This window comes from Netta rufina, assembly GCF_964035555.1.
Source record: "Netta rufina genome assembly, chromosome: 20".
NCBI classification, from domain to species: domain Eukaryota; kingdom Metazoa; phylum Chordata; class Aves; order Anseriformes; family Anatidae; genus Netta; species Netta rufina.
The window spans coordinates 10,131,419-10,152,444 of record NC_140144.1 but is presented as its reverse complement, the minus strand read 5'-3'; the positions used below and the strand labels follow the sequence as shown (position 1 = coordinate 10,152,444).

Below are 21,026 nucleotides of genomic sequence, written 5' to 3'. Positions count from 1 at the left end.
CACACAGCTGTGTGAGCAGAGCTGATGAATATTCCTTTTTTCTTTGTGAAAACACATGAATATTGTTATGAATATGTATTCATAACAATGTGAGGAGAAAAAAAAAAAAAGTTCGGGAATTAATTCCAATGTTTCTTCTAGCAGTGCAACAAAGCACTACAGCGTTCACTTACATAATGAGGGCTCTCCCTGGTTCCCAGAATATCCCCACTTTCCAAGCTATTATTTAATACAGCTCTGGTTAGTTTTGTATTTGGTAATCTGCAATTATGTGGGGGAGACAATCACCCAGGGCAGCTATTCCACATGTGGCACTAACGGAGGTATCAGAGCTCAGTTGGACACTCACTGATAAGTAACCTTGCAGGCTGGCATAAGCTACCTGGATGCAAACGCTGTTCTAAGTGCTGCAGCGCAGCAAACCAAGCGAAGCATCTAGAGCACCAGCTCCTCTTTTTGCCTTTAGTTGTCAGCTAGGAGTCCCCCCCAGTGGTATTTCCCAAATTTCTTTCGCAGGGAAGAACTAAGAGATTTGCATCTGAAAGTCTCTTCTGACTGAATCATAGTCCATGTGGTTGCAGCATGTGATTTCGGTGTAAACTTGCCTTATCCTGATAGTGAAACTTCCTTTTGTAGAAATCTTCCCTGCGCTATGAGCATCTGAGAAGGATTTGCATACCTTGGTTAACTGGCTTTGCGTTAGCTTGTTACGAATATCAACTGCATTTGAGAATAGCTGGAGGGCAGAGGCACGGGGAGGATCCCCAGGAGGAAATTCAGGCACCCAGCTTTACTCTGAGCACTCGGATTTCCCCCGAGCAGAGCAGACGGAGGTGCTCGGGGTGCAGCTTTCACTCCAGCCCTGCACTCTCTGAGTTACAGGGCAGGTCGCGGTGTCACCCAGCCGCAACGGCACCGCTTTCAGGAGCCACCACCACCACCACACCTAACGCACTCCATCTTTTAGCTGTCCTGAGGGGACTTTGATCCCTTGGGGCCTTTCCACGCTCACTCCCTCAGCTCCTCGCTGGGGACAGGCCCGGAGCTGCCCCCCCACACCCCGGGGCTCCCCGGGCCGCCTCCACGCCCGCTTCAGCCGCCCCCGGCGGGCAGGGCCCGGCCTCGCCACCGCCCCCACCGGGGCGGCCCGAGGCGCCTCACGCCGCTCCCCGCCCGGCCCCGCGGCTCTCCCCGCTGCGTGCCGAGGGGCCCGGCCCCGGCCCCGGCCCCGGCCCCGCGGGCTCAGGTAAGGGGAGCGGGAGGGAAAGAAGGAAGAAGGGAGGGCCCCGGCCCCGCCTCAGGCCGCCCCGGCCCCGCTGAGGGGACGCCCGCTGCCCCTCGGCATCCTCGGGCCTGGCGGGTGGAGTGGTGAGGAGGAGGAGGAGGAGGAGGAGGAGGAGGAGGAAGGAGGAGGAGGCCGGCCCTGCAAAGCCTGTGGGTGGTTGGCAGCGTCCTCCTCTGTGCCTGCTGTCACCGGGTGCCCATCAGTTACGCCTGTAACAGAGCTTCATTAGCTAGCGGTGCGGTTTCTGTCACATTTAGCATTGCAGGCTTTCATTTTTTGGGTTCTTGAGAGGTTTGGCAGCGCTGCGTTTGTTGCTCGCCTCCCTTTTGAGTGCCTAGAGAGGCCAAGTGAATTGCCAGAACCAGAAAAAAAAATGCTGTTCAAGGAAGTATTTAAAATCCTGGGGATGCCCTGTGCGCTGGGTGTCACAGTCACACCGCTGTCTCTGTGCCTTGCCTGGCCCAAAGGTCTGGCTGTTCGTCCCCACAGAGCAAACAGCTTACACGGGAGGTGTGGAAAGTGCCCGCATTGCTGCAGCAGTGAAGGGAAGGTGGGAGATGTCAGTCTGAGTCCCCTCAGACAGGGGACGGAGCTGAATTTGGGTCTCCCATCGTTATAGTTTTCTATACCAGGTGGCAGCTGCACTCGCTTCCATCCCAGCCTCTCGCTGTGTGCTGGCGCAGTGCAGGGGGCTGCAGCGTGTCCTGAGCGTGCCCCAGAAACACAGTGTGGACATGTAGGCAAGGCAAGTCCTCTTAGGGCAACCTAGCACCCACGGGGCGCAAACCTCAACGAGTCCAATCAACTTAAATATTGATTCCATTGCTTTCACACTTGGTAGTGTTACTTTTAATAAAGTCAAAGTTGGTACTGAGATAAGTTATTTTGTGTCAGTACTGTCAAGGGAAAAAAAAAAAAAAAGTCTTCAGTAGATTCATGTTCCAAATGTGCCAGGCCCCTGGGTAAAAACCTGTCTTGAACTTTCCAAGCAACTGTGGAGACCACCAGAATCACTTCTGGTTGCATATCCAAAAGTATTCAACTGCACACCTCTTGTTAACCAAAACCCTTGCTGAACATGCTTTATACCTTTTCATGTGTGGCTTTAGGTATTTCTGGTTAGAGCACAGGTGTTAAACTTTTTGTGGACTTGAGATTTCCTTTTTTATTTTGCCACTAGTGTTAGGACTTAAGGAAAGTCATTAAAGACATATCAGTTGCTCAATTTCTGCATCTATAAAGTATAATCTCAAATTTTGGCTGCTGGAAATTGAATGTTGTTGGGGATTTACTCTACAGGAAATTCTTTTGTGTGTCATGGACAGATGGGATCAAGATGATGGGACTGTTTACTTCATCTTTCTACAAACTGAAAAACTGTGGGAAGAAAACCCTGGACTTTTGTTTAATGTATTGTCCATTTTCATATTGTGTTTCAGGGAAATTTTAAATCTGTACAGTAATTTCCTGCTGGTACCTCGTCAAACCCCGCTGTGACATTTAGTCACGCATGTCAGCTACAGAGTCAATTAAACAGATCACTAGACTACTACACAGATTTGGAGCTGCTTTGAGGACTGATGCCTAATGTGTTCTCTCACATCAAAGTGAGCGTGTGTCTCCTCGTTTCAGCACCTTTTATTTTTTCCTCATCTTTGACAGTAGTTTACTTCAAATGGCTGAGAAATCAAGCAGAGGCCCGCAGGATGTCCCCAGCTCTTCTCCTGATGAAAATGAATTTCCTTTTGGATATCCCACTAACATCTGTGAAGATGCACCTGATCAGAAGTACCTGTGCAGCAACTGCAATAATATTCTGAAGAAAGCCCTGCAAACGCTCTGTGGGCATAGATACTGCTCAGCCTGCCTGTCGTGGATTGTACGGTAGGTCCTTGCTACAAAGGGTCACACTGCTGTGACCCATTCTCTGGCTGCAAGTACCCTGTGCAGTGCCAGTCTGGAAGTACTTACCTCCAGGGAACACGGCGTGGTCTCTGCCTCCTTCCTTGTTTCCAGTGTGGATGTCTATGGGGTGGGAAAGGCTGGATTACAGAGTTTGAAAGGTGTCAGTTTTCCTGTGTGTAATTGCAACATAACAGTACTTATTTAACTTCGAACAATTGGTGCAAGGCTGACTTAATACTATCATAGGAGTTTACAGTCCTTTGGTAAGTGATGGGATGGGATTTTAATAAACATTATCTTAGAGTTTGAAATGTAATAACTCAGCTAGATCACTACATATTAAGGTGCTGTTGCCATTAATGACAAACAATGACAGCCATTATCCTGAAACCAGGAGCTAGGTGGGTATTTGTTATGATTAAATACGTGCTTCTGTCCTCCCTTTTCTTTCAAGAATTACACCTTGATTCAGAGCCTTTGGAAAAGTTCCTGTCTGCCCTACAGGTGGGAGGTGAAATTGCAGTACATGTCTGTGTATATGAGCTGACTTGAGCTTTGATGTTTTGGAAAACAGAAGCAGTCAAGATACAGTGACAGGGTTGCAGTCCTGGCTAAATAGGTTCCCAGCTTTATTGTTTTTCATGATCCAAGCTGCTGCTGCTTTGGTGAAATACAGATAAAATGTACGGGCCTGGTTCTGATCTCAAGGAATGGAATAGCAGGGGTTTTGTTTGTTTGTTTACCTCAGTGTGTTTAAAAATCGGCCCTTTAATGAACAAAGGTTATGGATTCTGAGTAGAAATTACTTCCACATTTTAATTTATTTCAGTGTGTATACAAAGACATCCTAAACTACAGTTAACTAATTGATTGTTTATTCTTTTTGCCAGAAACAATAAAAATCCAATTTGCCAGAAATGTAAAGAGGAGGATCCCAGTACTTTAAGTGAAGGAAGCCTATTGGCAGAAGAAAGGGTAAGTCGTAGTTACCAGTTCATTAATTTATCATTAATCACTGCCTGGTCTCCTCTATAGTCAACATTAAAATATAATTTAGGAGAGAATGTAAACTTGTGCTTCAGTCATTTGAGTTTCCCAAAGTTTTTGTTTTTAAAAGGTGTAATGGCATCCTTAGGACTTTTCAATTCAGTTCTGCAGTGTAAAATTCCCCACTGTTCTGTATAATTAACCTTTATTGCCTTCCGTTAACCTGTGCTTTCCTACTTGTAATATTGTCTTAGCTGTTACTTACTATCCTTAGTAAGTATCGTAGTGGCTTTCCCACTTGGGGGTGGCAAGTTTCTCTGCACCCTTCAGACATGTTACTGAACTTTCAGGTTAGAGCTGTCTCTCAGAGAAGAAGCTGGAGTATAGGCTAGCCAGCTGAATTGCCTGGAGAGTGCTTTGACAGCCAGGATATCTGGAGAAAAGAGTGGAAAACTTAGAGCTGAACATAATCATTGATAAAAATTATGCACTAGCATGCATAATTTTCATCTGTAATGTAATGCTGCAGATCTCTTCTGCTGTTATGTGATTTTCCAGGCATGTCACTGCGCTATCCTTTATCCTGAACACAAACACAGGGCTCAGTACCAGCTCATCTTCTTCCTTCCTTTCCAATTCCGGGCAGGAATACCAAGAGATACACATTCTGTCTGAATTTGTTAGGAAAGAATGAAACCCAAGAGTCAGCTGGCAGTGAAGTAAAAGGCAAAATATAGTAACTGACTGCAGCAAAATAATGAATCTGCAGTTAACACTGAAGTCAGTAAAATCTCAGAAAAAATCTTCAATTCTGCAGTAAATTTCCTGGTAACAGAATTTCATGCACCATAGAACCACAGATAGATAGAGCTAAACCCTTATGAAATTCTTATTCTATGTCGACTGTTAATTTTTTATAACTTTCAGATTTCTCTGGTACAGGATTCTCCCTAAGTCTTTCGGGACTTTTTGCAAGATCTGTGGGTGGGTTACAGTAAACAGGGCCCCACTCTTGCAAACTGATCTGTCTGGGCAGATTCCTATGCCTGTTGAGAGTCCACATGAAGTCAGTCACCACAAAAGCACGAGGATCTGCCTGTACAGATCAATTTACAACAAATGATCCACGGTTTGTGAACAACATGAGTAATAAAGACTGTATAGCAGGTTTGTTCTTTGCTCCATATCTTATCCTGGTTAATCTCTGCTTTACCTTTACTGTGGTTTTGCTTAATGTTTATTCCCTATGCTATCTGTTTATATGTTTATATTTTAAATAAGATACTTACACAAGAGGAAATAAAAGGGCCTATCAAGAGGTGTATCTGCTTTATCTTATCCCATGATCTTCCATACCTTCCCTATCATATTCTTAATTTATGAACTGTTGGCATACTACATGTACTTCAAGCCTTGCCCTGGTGCTCTTCAGGATCAGTTGGTGTGCATCTGCCACTGAAGTCAGTCAGAAGAGTGGGGGGCATCCGCCTACAACTCTGCTCACACCCTATCTGCTGTCATTCATGAAGCTTGCTTAGGGGACAATTCTCTACTCTGCACTGAGCTCAAACCCCTTTGTGGCTCTCCCTTCCTCGCTGTGTTAGAGCAGTGGAAGATCCTGGTTCAGCTGCAGCGAGCTCTGGGACAGACAGAACCAGGCGTCTGTGGTGTCCCACAACAGCCACCGGCAGCACCTGCACCAACATCTTCCTTTGAAATGGCTAAAACGAGAGGGAGACATCCAACTACAATATAGCAAATCAGAGAGAAATAGTTTCTGTTTCCTTTTGTTTGACCCAGAACACTTTACTGTCAGTGAGAGTCATCTCATTTACAGTACGAGGGTCTGACTCAGGCCCCTAACAAAGTTCCGTGCAAGCTTATGTTCCCAGATAGGAGGGCAAGAAGTTCTGCGGGTATTTCAAAGCAGTGACCTGTGCGGATAAAAGAAGAGAGGAGGATTTTCTGCCTTGTTTTTTAACAGAGCTGTGTCCAGAGTGATTTACCAACTCCAAATGTGAAACAAAAAGCACAGGGAATGCACACAGCAGTAAGAAACCCTGGCACTGCTGGGACTGTCCCTGTAGTTAAATATATTTTAAAAGATCTATTTAGTAATGTCAGGAAATTCCTTGAGTTTTTTTCTTATGACATGGGGAAAAAAGCCACCATGTGCTTGATAACTTGAATTTCATTGATTTGATCATGAATTAGACTAGAATATTTTAGAGGCTGGGGCTGGTATGCTTTCACTAATTGCTGGCTTACTACATAATATCTTCCATACATGCAGATGGAGCCACACGTGTTTGTACAGCCTATTAGTTGGTTTTTTTTGTGTGTGGGGGGGGGTTTTTTTTGTGTTTTTTTTTTTTAATTTCTTATTTGTGGAGTTGTTTGTGATCTGTGTGCAGAAATTCTTCAGAGGTAGACTTTGTTTACAGGTTGAGAAGAGGAAAGGAGTTTCTGTTAGACTCTGCATATATAAATTTATTTCCTTGTTACCATTCATAGAGCTGGTTGTGCTTCTTTTACATGATTTAATATGACGAATGTAGATGACTACAAACATTTGTGTCTAGATTAAAAAACAAACAGCAATGTTGATTCTGATAATTTTATTTGCTAACTTTTCTAACTCATTGTGTAGAATTTCAGTAACCTCACTGAAGTGTAGACATCAGTTATAAATGTTTTTTCCCCCTTTATATGTAGAGACCCCCTCCCCGGCCCCCAATTCCTGACTTGCTCTTCGTTAGGTTACATAGGAAATCTGTTGTCCTCTTACTGTGCACTTACCACTGTCTTGTTCTTGTGTCACTGTACCTATTTTGATTGTGCAAGAGGTAATATTAAAAATGTGAAGTATTTTATCATTTGCTGAATAATTTCACAATTCTTCACAGCGTAAGAAAAAAAAAAAAACAGCTAAGTAGTAAAAAAAATAATAATAAAAAATCTCACATGTGGTTTACATTTCTTTAGTACACAGTGCCATACTAAATGGAAACAGCCTGGTCTGAGAAATGTAGTCTCACTGCAGAACAGACTCAAGTCCTCTCTACAGCACTTTAGGAGGTGTTAATGACCCCAATAATGAAATGCATTCATTAGAGTCGCACATGGCAGCACCCTATAGTTAGGATCACATCAGCACATTCATTGCACGTGATGTATTTCAGGCTTCTGTGAAAAGGAACTTGAAATAAAAGCTATAGTTGGCCATGCATTTTTCAATAAATTTATAATGCATCAAATAATTTATTTTAGAATCATAACAAAGAAATTATAATTATTTGACTCTACTAACATCAGAATACTTGCTAAATAGGAAAGTGTTATGGTAGTAGAGTAAATAAAACAAAAAAAAAGAAGGGATTTATCAAGATCTGAAGTCTCGATAATTCCTACCACAAAAATGCATGCTGGAGTACTTTCTGCCCAGTGATTTTTCCTTACTGTGTTTACTTTCCAGGCTTTTGGTGATGCTGCCATTAATAAAGAGATTTCTGAACTCAAAGTACACTGTGTGACCCCTGGATGCAGTTGGTCTGGTATTATGAAAAATTTTGAAGTACGTTTAAAGGCAATTTCTTTAAATTAAAATGTGTTTTTACTTGAATGTGGACAGAAGAAGAATGAAACTAGTTTCTCAGCAAACACAGATTAGTGCAAATTCACAAGAATCAACAAAGATATCATGATTCATACCAACAGAGTATCTCAAAACATCTCATTACTTTAACAGAGCTTTGATCAAATCCAGAACATCCTGAATGATTGTGAAATTAACGTTGCTCAAATGTGTCAGCTATGGTTTTTTATTATATTTATTTTCTGTAGAGTTTACTTATTATTTAAATTCAAAGATGCTACAAGCAGTAGCATGAAAATACTTCAATTTCCAGGACATTGTTATGAGCAATATCTTCAGTATTTTTTTAAATAGAAATAATTTCATCCTGTGCATATGATTCCAATTGATTGAATGCATTCATCATTCTTTTCAGGCAGATGTGAAATGCCCCAGATAAAAAATTTAGATGGACAGGGTTTGTGAATCCGACATGCAAAACAGAATCATGAAAAAATGAAGATAAATCTCATGATGCTAAAGCAGCTTTATTTTGGACCACTGCTGTAGGAACAGGGTGCCTTTCTGTATTTATAACAGGGAGTCTGCCATGTACCATGGATGCCTGTGAATGCAATAAGCATCTGAGGTGCTGCTGCCTTTTCTTGTCTTCACTAATTTTGCACGAGTTTTCTATTTGAGTGCATTCCTCTTTAAGGAAAAAAAGTCTGCCCAGTTTTCTCAGCTTCATAGTTTTGAAAACTGGAGCCCCTCTCAGCACGAATACATGGCAAAATGAATTTGAAAGTTGAGCGTGTGATTGAAATTGGCATGTCTGAGCCAGTTCTGTAGGGGACAGCCATCTCCCTCTAAAGACAAAATCAGTTGTGACACAGTGCCAAATATTCAGTAGAAGAGGCCAGAATAAATATTTTATGTTGGAATACTGTGTTTTTAAGAATGAAAGTGAACCTGTTGGATGTAGTCATGAAAGAAGATGCTGACAGTTTTCTTGTTGAGATGAGAAGATGCAAATAATGAAAAGTTTTAGAAGTTATTTAAAATATAGATGAGAGTTGTATCCTAACTGTTGCATAGGTGTCAGATGACCATTCTTTTATGCTACATAGAAATGTCAGCAGGCTAACCACATTCATCCTGTCAGTCAGAGCAGTTCCAGAGAGAGCTCATGTTTGAATCTATCAAAAGTTTTTTTTTAATATATTATTATTATTATTATTATTATTATTATTATTATTATTATTATTATTATTATTATTATTATTATTATTATTATATATTTTTTTAAAGTTACAAATTATCAAAAAAGCCCCAGTAAAGATGGTGGATTTTTCAACACTAATCTTGGTAATGCTATAGAGTGGGACTTTACCCGAGCTTAGAAGAAATGTAAAGCAAAGCTGGCAGAATGCAAGCTATTTATGTTTCTCCACAGTTAACATTTTGGTTTGCAACTTTTAACTTCCAGGAGCATCAGAGTTTATGTGAATATGCTTTAATCCCTTGTCACACTGGCTGTGGACACATGGTAATGAGAAAGAATCTTGCAGATCATTTGGAAGACGGATGTGTCAATAATGTGACAGTGTGTCAGAAGTGCAAGCGGAGCCTATCCAGTAGTGAATACCAAGTGAGAACATTTATTTGTTTCAAATAATGGTTTTATATTAATGGCTTAAATAATCTATCATGATATTTTTCATCCTGATTTCATGAATGCTGCTGCATGTAGAGAAAATTTAATTCTTCTGAGTTTGCTATTTTTTCCATGCATGTATTCAAGAGAAAAATGATGTGTATTTGATAGTCTGGTTGTGATGTTACAGCAGGGAGGGGGAAATACCTGTGTGCTCAGCCAGGGCTCGGGTAGTCCCCATTTTAGCTCCAGTGTCAAAGTGTGTCTCCCAGTATGAGGTAGATATGATAAAGAACCACAGACAGTTACAGGGAAGAGATCTTGAAAAGAGTCTTTTTTTTTTTATTCAAATTAAAATTGCCTTTTTCTTTTTTTTCCTTTCATCAGATAGTATTTCTATTAGGTATTATGAAAGCAGGGCAACAACCTGCATTGGTACTTGCAGATTTTAAGTGACTTCGTGTGCTCATTTTAACATTTTTAAAGATGCTCTTCATTTTTCCCCAGTTTTTGAAGGTGCAAAGCGGTACAAGTTCTGGGGGTGGTCTGAGGGCATCAAAGGAGCTAACAGAAACTGCTCTGTATTGCTGAAGAAGGAAATGGTATGGTGGGGCAGGTGAAAAGTGTTAGAAAATTAGCTGCTATACGAGATTGCCAAAGATACAGCATCAGTTGCACGTTTCTCAGCCTCATGGTGGAAGTGCAGCACCTTCTGTTTGGGGCATTTTGTGCTTTAAAAACTCCTGGGACAAAGCAATAGCAGCTTGAACAAGAGAGATCCACCCTTGCTAACACCACTACATGTGTTTCAATTTGAAACCTGTGAAAGCTTTCTCATCCCAGCCCCACCTAGCTCGTGACCCTGTGGGCTCTCGTCTGGGAAGGTGTTGCTGGGACAGCACACTTCTGGGGTGGAGCAGGATGAATGCTGAGCCCTCCAGATAATGCAGAGAGAATAGTTGCCAGTCCTGAAGTTTTGTCCTGCAGTGGGGGCATAGTGATGTTAAGACCTACATAGCAGGAGCGTTGTGAGTATCTCAGAAGTGTAGCCTGATGTGAATAGCAGTGGGTGGCTTTATATGCCATAATTGTCACAGATGTAAGCCTTTCCAAATACTGGGCCATGAGATACACCCAACATGTGGGGGTAGCAGTCCTTCATGGAGTACGAAGAAGGCACTCGTTCTAAAACAAGCTTAGGAAGCTTTTGCATGCACTCTTCATATCTCAGCAACTCTTGTGGAGAGAGAAGAGTATCTGGACCCAGGCACATTTTACCAGTGGTAAATCCAGTGTCTGTTTCAGAGACACTGCAGATACCAGGAGGTGGCAACACTTAATCCCTTGCAACCTTCTGAAAGTGCAGCAGGCAAGCAGGAGAGTGAAACTTGAGCTGTGAGTCTGTTCCTTGAGCACCTTTCTTTTTCCTGAGCTCTGTGGCACTGCAGATCTACCTCAGCAAGCTTCATTTTCCTGCAGTGACAAACTGTTTTCCTCCCCCTCGTTCTGGTTAGCTGTCATCTTACTAATTTTTAGTTAAGAAGCTTGGCAGGGGATTTGCCTTGAAATGTTGATCCTCCACTGCCTGCCTTAGCTAACATTCATAAAACTGGAATTCCACTGGTTACGTGATCTGCCTTATTAAATTTATAGTTATGTGGCATATGAATTTTGCTTGTTTGTGTGTATATCCCCAGTCCTCCGGGAAGTTTGGGGCACTGCTCTCACTCTCTCTACCTTAGCTAATCAGTTGTTGGTCTCATGGCTTTTGCAGTCCCATATTTTAAACAAACTTCCCGCCAGCCTCTCTCCCCTTCAGGAAGTCGGGGATCTGAAGGAGTGAAAGAGCAGCAAGTAAGGAGTAAAGACGCATGCTGTGCAATACCTAAGATACAGAGTATGCAAAAATAAATTAAAGAGTGGAAAAAAGACCTGTCTATTTCTGGGGATCAAAAGAGAAACCTCCGGACTCTTTGCAGAGGAAGGACTTGAGGGCTGCCGAAATGGCTTTATCAACAAAAAATTCCAGACTATAGGAAATGTACTGGCATGCAAAGGCATTTATAAAGATTAAAGGTAACCCCCTTGTGTAGTTTGGGTTGAAAGCTGACAGTTGCTGTGTTAAATACACAAGTTACAGTTGTAGTTTGAACCAATGGCAGGAGGATTACTTTCCCCTCCTTGAAGCCAGGAAAGGCAGGAAGTCTCATGTTAGCACTAATGCATTTTGCATTACTACATCATGATGGAAAATTTGGATCCCTGCCTTCAAAATGTTAATAAGCTGAACCTGAGAAGGGTCTGCACACTGAGCAAACTATGCGAAGCCAATGGAAGTTGAGTTTATATTTGGTTTTCCCATGTATTTGCTTTCTGTTCCATAATCCACCTGCATGCCACTGGGTGTACATATGTGTGAACATACACATGCGTGTGTGATTGTACATGCTATGGTTTGAACTGGGCAAGACTTGTACGTTGCCAATCTTGTATCAGATTTCCCAGGATGACCTTGGAAGGCATCTGTAAGTAATTTCCGAGAACTCAGGGCCTCATAAGTAACAGATCACACGTTGTGCTTTCATTTAATGGGTGTTGCATCTGGAGATGTGTCACTGAACATACCTGCTGAGCTGAGCTGCGTGATCAGATGAGAAGCTGAGCTTAAGAAACCACTGAATCCGTCCCCTGTGCAACCAACTCCTTGCAGAGGGGACAACAGCACCCACTTTTAACAGATGTGCTTTAGTCCCACGTTTCTGAAGGTTATTCTGCCTGAAAAGAAGCCTGAAAACACTGCAGTCTATTGAGCAGTGAGGTCAAGAGTGGTCACTGTCTGGACAGGGGTACAGGGTTTTGTACCATGTGTTGCAGAGCTCATAGTGCTCCTATGGAAGTTACTCTCCTTTCTTTTTCTCTTCTTTAAATCCACACCTTCCAGGAAGGAAGCAAGAAACTTCTTGCAAACTCTTCCATAGCACAGAATTTCTTGTAGAAAAGCCCCTCTGACCTTCATTTTCTGTGAAACGGGAGTAGCATTCCCAAACAGAAGCAACGTTTCAAAGACTCCTAAGTAAAGATGCTCAGCGATTTTAATAATGTGCTCAATTCCTTTCTTCTTGTTTTAATGACAGAAACATTCCTGTGAAGGCAGTTTATGTAGGGAACAGAAACGTGTGCAAACAGAAACATCATCAAAGGAAAAGGTAGGTAAAAGATGAGTGAAAACAGTACAACTTTATTTCAATTCATGGAAGTATCACTTGTTCATGTAGATTAATTGATCATCTGAGAACATCTTCAGACATGGCAGTTATATCTGGATGCTTTTTTACATCCCAGCATAGCTCTCATGTATAGCTTCTCTTTTCTGCCCCCACAGTTACCTCACTAAATTAATCTGCCGAAGCCAGGGAAGTGTTTGTTTCCTTTCAAGTATTCAGGAAGACCCATTTGACTGAAAGAAGCATATGCTGTATAACAGAGTATTTAAAGACAGGTGCTTTTGGTTGTGAAAGGAACTAAATTCTTGTGCCAGCCAGAGCTTTTGGTCCAATAGATCTGTTCATTCCCAGGGCCTGCTGCAAGATGCAGCTCTTCTGTGCTTTCTCTAAGAGCAGGAAGAGTGTTAAAGTGGCTGTGTGCACAGCTGTGGTGGGACACCTTGCTTATTGCCATATTATTTATGGGAAGTTGTTACTAGGGGATCACTGTGGCTTGCTAAACTCTGTTACATCAGTATGTTAGAAAGGCACTTAACTGCCAGATTGCCTCCAAGAAACTTCCAATCCACCACACTCTTGGTTGATTTATCAATGAGTTTTCAGAACTGGTCAGACACTGTAAGCTGTGGCAATGCCTTGACTTGAATTAACCTGATTTATACATGTAGCTGCCGAGGATGGGGCTGAGGTGTTTGTAGGTAGATAAAAGAATTGAAATTGGTATTTGATTATTTTCTTGCCTTTTTTTTTTTTTCAACAGAACCACTCTACAGTCTTGATCAACAAGGATGGATGTCGATTTTCTGAAGTTGGCTGCTCATTTAGGGTAAGTAAAACTGCTGCCTTCAGGAAGGTTTGTTCTCTGGCCTGTACACTGCACTGACTTCAGATAAAAATAGATGTTTATTACAATTCTGCTGGGTTATCAGATGTGCCGTTCCACTCTGTTTTGGATGTTAAGAGGTAACACCTCTTAAATCAGTAATAGGTCTTCTCTGAATTTTAGTTTGCAGTTGCTGCCTTGCCTGATCTTCTGTGGACAGTGTATGTATTAAATACTGGCTTATTTGAGAATCTTGCCGGTAATCTGCCTGATATCCTGTTTAATACATAAATCGTAGACAACTGTTTTCTTTTTATGTAACACGAACACACGTATGAACACGTACCCTAAACTGATCATTAGGGGGCTTGTTGGTTTTCCACTCTCCATGTCTCTGAAGAGAGTCTGCTGCTCTGTAGCTGGGCCTGTATCTTGCAGTCCTCCCATCCCTGTCTCTCCCAAGAAGCTAGAGGGAACATGGCTTGATTTGGCCAGTTGTGGTAGCTGTGTAGAGAGTATTAATCATGTCTTCTTACAGGGAAGCAAAGAGAAGATGAAGGAGCATGAAAAAACTGCAGTTGGGGCCCACATGCTGCTTCTGCTGCAGCACATAAAGCAACTGAAGGCAAGCTTGTGCACTGTTTCCAAAGCTGCAAATGGTTTCATCCCACCATCACAGCTGAATGTGAATGTTACAGAAAAAAGCATCCCTGATCTGCAGATCCCAGGCAGTCTGGAAATCAATGGGGATCTGGAAGTAGACTGTTTTCCTGGATCTTCTGTTCCTGAAGATGATTCCATTCTGCAACACCTTGTGAGGGAGAAAGTGATTTCTGAGCTAGAAAATAAGCTACATGTGTTTGAGAATATTGTGTCAGTGCTCAATAAGGAAGTGGAAACCTCTAACTTGGAAATCACAGCCTTTCGGAGACAGAGTGAACTTGATCAAAATATAATACGGGGCCTTGAACTGAAGGTAAATATTTATGTGTGCTTGCTGTGTAGATGACATACTTAACACGTGTCAGAGAGAGATGATGTAGAGACGGGGATAGAAATGAGCACAGGAATTGAAGCTGTGAAGTGTTAAGTTTTAGACACATCTACAAGATCCTTTTCTTGTTTTGGATAAATTTTCAAATGGAGATCTCTAATATTTTTTTTTATCTAAATTTGTGTTTAGGCAGTTCTTTCTCTGGCTATTCCTGAGAGTTGTGAATGTTAAGAATTTGCCAAAAGAACTCAGAGGAGACCCTTCAGAAAATGAGGACATTTGCACAATTCTGCTGCTATTGCAGCACATCAGGCTGGGCAGTGGGGTTGATTGAGAACTGTGTGGTTTTTTTCTAGATTGCAGAGCTGCACCGGTGCCTGACCCAGAAGGACGCAGGCCTCAGCAATCTTCATAAGAGTCTTCTGTTCTCTGAGCAAGCGTCCTACGACGGGGTCTTTCTGTGGAAAATAACAGACGTTGGCCGGAAGTTACAGGACTCTGTGACGGGAAGAACAGTCAGTTTGTACTCACCAGGTAAAACACGACCTATACGTGTGTTAGCAAAGCTCGGTCCTGTAGAAAACCCACTGATTTCTCTAGAATGACGCTCCTTTCTCCTCATGGTCAGGAAGTGCTTTAAAATAACTCCAGGGAGCTATTAAGGAGAGCTCCTAAGATGCTGTTTGTATGAAGACCTCATGCTCTCCTGCTTGGTATTCAGGGCGGCTGTGATGTACTCTGCCACAGAGCTGTGTTCTGTTCTGGGCTTTCATTTTGCAATTTGCCCTCCGCTGCAGCTACTTGCAGTGACATCTGCTGGATCTCTGTTGTCTAATCCACAGCCTTGGTGCCTGATGGTACTGAATGGTCTTCTGCTGCAGTTACCTCCCGTGTGAGAAGTAATTTGGTTAGGTAAATTATCCTTCTGTGGCTAATACCAGAGAATTTTCACCAAGGTATGGGTCATTTAAGGGATTCCAGCCACTGGATTTTCATTGCTTATTAGCTGTACTGATTTGTATGTTTTCCTCATCTCTATAATACCAAAACATGACACAAATCTTTTTCCATATGCTAAAACAGTCATTTTGTCTTATTTTCAGAGGAGGTTTTTACTAATGAGGAGTTCTTTTTTTCAGCTTTCTACACTGCAAAGTATGGCTACAAGGTTTGTCTGCGGATTTATCTGAATGGGGATGGGACAGGAAAAGGAACCCATGTGTCGCTGTTCTTTGTTGTTATGAAAGGAGACTATGATGCTCTGCTCCCTTGGCCTTTCAGACACAAGGTAAGAAGGGCAACTTTTTCATATCTGATCCTAGCATAAACCCACTACTTCCCCCAGTGAACTCAAGAGACCTTTTTCTCTTGACTTTAGTGGAAGTTGGAGTGTTTTCCCATTTTCTTCTCTGATGGCTTATAAGCCGCACTTTAATTTTGAGTGGTAATTTGGCACTAAATGGAGCGATTTGCGCTCAAGGAAAGCTGCTCCTACTGAGATTCAATACTTGCCTTGAAGGATTTTCAAATGCCAGAATACTGAAATAACTGCACTTTCAAGGCTATTGTATCCCAACCTGTGTCCACCTGGGATAAACCAGGAGACACAATGTTTCCTGGCTCTTGCTATACATATATAATATCAATTTATAAGAAAATTGTCATTTGCTGCTGAAACACAGGTGTTACAAATGTGAGGTTAGAGTTCCACTTATAAATGTGCTGTAGATGTCTTACATTAGCCTGATCTTTTCTTTCTTTTGTTTTCTTTTTTTTTTTCCTTCTCATTTTCTCAGTGGAATCTGATAAGGGCAACAATGGTTAGAGAGACAGTGGAAATATGCACAGGGTTCTGATCTCTTCTAGCATTTGCCTTTGTATGGTAATATTTCTGGAAGCCTTTCATATAAATAGCCTTCCTACCATCTAGCAGTTAAAAAAATAGAAATGAAAGCTCTCAATCCTCATTGCATTAAAAAAGCATTATATGTATTTTACATTTCCAACTAAAGAACAGCGAATTAATAAAAGTGGTAATTAAATGTTGAGAGCCTATACTAATATTTAGGTTGTGTCTTCTACATATTTGCATACAAACAACAGAGCTGTTTCTTTTGATTCCAAACAACAGCACCGGAATTAATGTAATGACTGGAACCAAACCTGGGGTTGTTTAAATTGTCAGGAGAGAGAGAGAAAAAAAGTATTTGCATTGTAGAATTCTCTACCAGGAAATAATTATTTACTTTATTTCATTTTATTTTATGGATGGTAAAGTTTTAAATATTTAATTTGGGAACTGTTACAATCTCCCTTGTTCCCATTAATTGGCCTTGTAGCTTGTGAAACATTCATTATAGTTTGCACTTAATTATCAATAGAACATCCAGCTGTTTTTGCAGCATTGTGTGTTTGTCTCTGATATTTTCTGGTTCGTTTTTAAGTTCAATAACTCATCATTGCTGCATTCTGTTTTTCAGGTTACATTTATGCTGCTTGACCAAAATAATAGGGAACATATTATTGATGCATTTCGCCCAGACTTGACTTCTGCTTCATTTCAGAGACCAGTGAATGATATGAATGTTGCAAGTGGCTGTCCCATGTTCCTCCCTTTGACCAAATTGCAGTCACCTAAGTATGCCTATGTGAAAGAAGACACACTTTTCCTTAAATGCATTATAGAAACAAATTCCTAAATCTTGAAATATGGGTGTCTGGTAAATTGACCACTGAAATTCATTAGTTTACGAGAAAAAAAAACAACACAAACATCAGCTTGAGACATAGTGTTAGTTTTCATGTGCACTCAAAATCTGAGCCTGTGCTGCATTGAATTAATTCAGATCAACTGGATCTGCCCGCTAGCGACAGTTACTGCTGAGCATGCTGAGTGCTTTGCCCAGTGCCACATGGAGTGTGCTATTGCAAATGAGAACTGTGATTATTTCACAAAACAGCTGATACTCCTGCCTTAGATGTAGATTGCAGTCGCACCCCTGCAGATTCACATGTGGACAGAGGGGCTGCTCCTTCCCACGCCTGCCCAGGTGTGGGTGTCACTCTGGAAGAGAGCGCAGCCCAAGCTCCCATCTGACAGCCTTGGCTTGAGAGGTTGCAGGGTTGCAAGAGATGAGGCTGCGCTTTCCACATCCTCCAGTAGCACCGAGGCATGCGGCTCCCTTTTCCAGGAGCTTCCGTGCACCTCTCAGCTGCCCTGGCTGCAGCCCTGGGGTGGAATTTCGGCTGTTCCCTGCCAGGGACAAGGGCTGATTCCTTCCCCTGAGGCTCCATATGGGTGTCTTTGTGCTTTTTGGTAACCTTGAAAGCAGTGAGTTGTGGATAGCATTTGTAGCTTGAAATCCTTCTACTGGACAATGTATTTCTTGCTATTTATTTTAGTCCTATATTTATGTGCTCTGTAAAAAAAATAAATGCACTGTTGCATCAGCAGTGTGACCAGATGACACTGTGCCTGGGGGAAATCACCTCTACTGTTTCTGAAAGGAGTAGTTTGACTTTTCACTTCAAATGTGGAGCTCTGAGGGTTAACCCCAGGGGAGTCCAGAGCTGCTGAGTCAAGCAGTGGTAAGGACCCTTCAGTAGCTTTGTTTTAAAGTGTTCAGTCCCTTCTGAAACTGCAAGGCAAGTGACTTAGTAGAAAGCACTGATCTTTTTCCTGCTTATTTATTTTTCCGTGTATCTACTAGAAATGTTTTTATCCTTTTTTTTTTTTTTTTTTTCAAATAGAGGCAAGGAACGAATAGAGACTATTTTTACAATCAAGTCAAGCTTGCAAATGTATGAAGTTCAAATGCTAAACCTTATCCTCCAAAACAGCAAGCGCCATGCTCTTTATTCCCTGCTTAACAACTGATTGGCAGGATCACTGGAGTCAGGTTTTGGTGCAGCAGTTTCTGAACTCCCAGCAGACTCATGCCAGCAGCACAGCTTGCTCGTCCAGGACTGCAAGGCTGGTGGGACTGTAGTGCACAAACCCAAGGCCTGATCTTGCAGACAGAGGCAAGTGTGTATTTATGAGTGAAGGGCTTTTATGCAACCATATTCATTTTTCCTCTGCAATATTCCCCAGGTCTCACTTGAGAACTCAAAACTGAGAGACAATATTGTGCCCACTGCATGAGAAGGGAAAGGAGAAACTGTTTGTCCACTGCTATTTTGCAAACCATGGAAACAGCAGCTGTCTGGTAGAGCTGGTGAAATGTCATGTGCTGTAACTAACCTCCAGCCTGACTGCTGACTTACCAACAGATTTTTCAATCTCTCATTTCTATCTCGGCACCATCCTTTTAAATAATTAGTTGTGATGAAGTATCGGATTTCAGAAAACAAAAAAAAAATGATAAACAAATGTCTGTCAAAGGTTGTTTGGGAAGGAACTGGACGTTCTTTGCCCCCCCTGTAGTTTTTTTTTCTCTTCCATGTTTGAAATGTTCTTTCAGGCACAGAAAGTTATTTTTCCAGTTATGTGCCAGACCCTCTAACCACACTGGAGTAATATGCCTAAAAATATTACGCTTTTCATAGCTGTGCAATTTTGACAAGTGCTGTATTTATTACAATCATTCATATTTTCTTAACATTTTATTTATTTCCTAAATAAAGCTCGCTAACGTAAAAAAGGCTTGTGTATTATTTTAGCTGTGAAATTGGGAATTGGCTCCGAAAACCCGGAGGTATGATGACAGCAGCTTGCTGCAGGAACAGCTGAGCCACGCTGCAAACCTCCCTCACTCCTGCAGTAGCACCAGGCAGGTTTATTTGCACAGCACGGGGCCAGCTGTGCTGCCGCTGCCCGGTGACCCGGTGACAACCAGCCCTGCTCTGCAGACCCCAGGATGCCAACAGACAACTGAGAGGCACGGCGATGAAGTGGCTCGCCTGCAGTCCTGTGGGGAATCTGTGGAAACTTTGGGAACAAACCCTAAAGTCTCTGCTCTGGAAGTTGGTGTGTTTGTATGGAAGGAGTGGCACCCAGCAGATGGGCTTCTGACTTGCTGGAAAATTGAACAAAGTGTTGTGAGGACCTCCAGGAGGGAGCTGTGTCTTCAGCATTGACCCATTTAAGTGCTACTCCTCCCCAGGAAAGGAGATGGCTCAGACAAATCCCCAGCATCGCCCCAGCCATGCAGAGAGGGGCCGGGAGGCTGCTGCCCCCCTCCTGCCTGTCCAGCCCTTGCCCAGCACGGCTCAAGGCCTCCAGCATCGCCCCCATCCCCGGCTGGAGCAGGGCCCTGAGCAGAGCTGGATCTGTCACAGGGAGGTGCACGAGTGGCACCAGCAGCCCCGCTGCTCTCAGAGCCTCTGCACCCAGAGCAGAGCAGAGGGAGGAGGCCGCTGATCTCCAGATCGCTGCAGATTAAGATAGTGGCCGCTCTGCCTCATTGCCATGAGAGTGGGAGCTGCTCCGTACCTGGGGGAGCTTTCCTCAGCCCTCGCTGCCTCTCCCGTGGGGATTCACTTGATGGGGGGCGGCTGCCTCTGTGCTCCGCTCCCACTGGTTTTGTGAAAAGCTTCCCCGCAGAGCGGTTATCGCCCGAAAGTACTCGGCAGGGTTTTCCTCGGGTGTGACAGACAGAGGGGGGAAACGGTGAAACCGTGGGTGGCTGAGAGCTGGGGAAAGAGAAAGTGCGTGGGAGAGGAGACAGCACGTGTGTGCGGGACAGAAGGCAGCACGTGTGTGCAGGAGAGGAGCTGTGCTTGCAGGGAGGAATTAAAAATGTGCGTGCACGTGCAGGTGGAGGGCTGCAGCCTCCCGAGGGACCCAAAGCCTCCATGCCTTTGCCTAGCTTGATCCTACCATTAACAGCTCCACCGATTTTGTTCAAATCCTGCAAGCAGCCAGTATTTCACTGACTGTGGGGCCCCCGGTGCCACTCCAGCCAGGAGATCAGAGCCAACGGGAGCGCTGCAGGAAGGCAGAGGCCTCCCAGCTGGCCGGACAAATACCCTGGGGAAAGGGCAGGATGCTCCAGGGCCCGTCCCAGCGCAGCACAGCCCGGAGTCAGCTCTGGGGATGGTGCAGGCCTGGGTGGCAAAGGCCTGTGAGGGCAGGGAGCCAGTGCCTGGTGCCACTTGGTGCTGTGCAGCGTCCTGTGGACACGACACAGACGAAGCTTTGCTCGTTTGCAGCAGGTAGGAGCCAGCCTTGTAGGAGGCAGAGGCAAGCTGAGCTGTGAGAGCGGCACGTTTATTGCACTGTGTGCACACAGCCACCAGTACACCCAGGTCTTCACTCCTTTTCATGTTGTCCCTGGAATAAAATGGGCTTTTGTCTCTTTTTTTTTTTCTTTTTTGGGGGGTGGGAGTGGTATTTTCTGAGCTGAGTTCAGGAACTGCAGACGTGTACATAACATATCTGTGTCAAAATTATGTAACGGCTCCATTAATATAAACCTTGCACAGCTGTAAGAACACTTACAAGCCCTTCATGTCTTATGCAATTGCATGGAAGCACGCAAAGAAAGTTAAGCCGAAAAAAAAGGATACGGATTAAATTCATGCTAAATAAACAATAAAAAGACATGAAACCCGACGCCTAAATGCTCTTCCTTTT

At 43.1% G+C, this 21,026-nt stretch overlaps 1 protein-coding gene across 1 annotated transcript; it reads left to right on the top strand.

Moving 5' to 3' along the window:
- The first annotated feature begins 1,129 nt into the window (after positions 1–1,129).
- On the top strand, positions 1,130–19,012 carry TRAF1 (TNF receptor associated factor 1). The gene is made up of 11 exons (XM_084299008.1): positions 1,130–1,246; positions 2,948–3,169; positions 4,081–4,165; positions 7,653–7,751; positions 9,241–9,402; positions 12,543–12,614; positions 13,393–13,458; positions 13,994–14,431; positions 14,806–14,983; positions 15,589–15,737; positions 16,930–19,012. The coding sequence occupies exons 2-11, from the start codon at positions 2,961–2,963 to the stop codon at positions 17,146–17,148; spliced, it is 1,677 nt and encodes a 558-aa protein (XP_084155134.1). The 5' UTR covers positions 1,130–1,246; positions 2,948–2,960; the 3' UTR covers positions 17,149–19,012.
- The last annotated feature ends 2,014 nt before the right edge of the window (positions 19,013–21,026 follow it).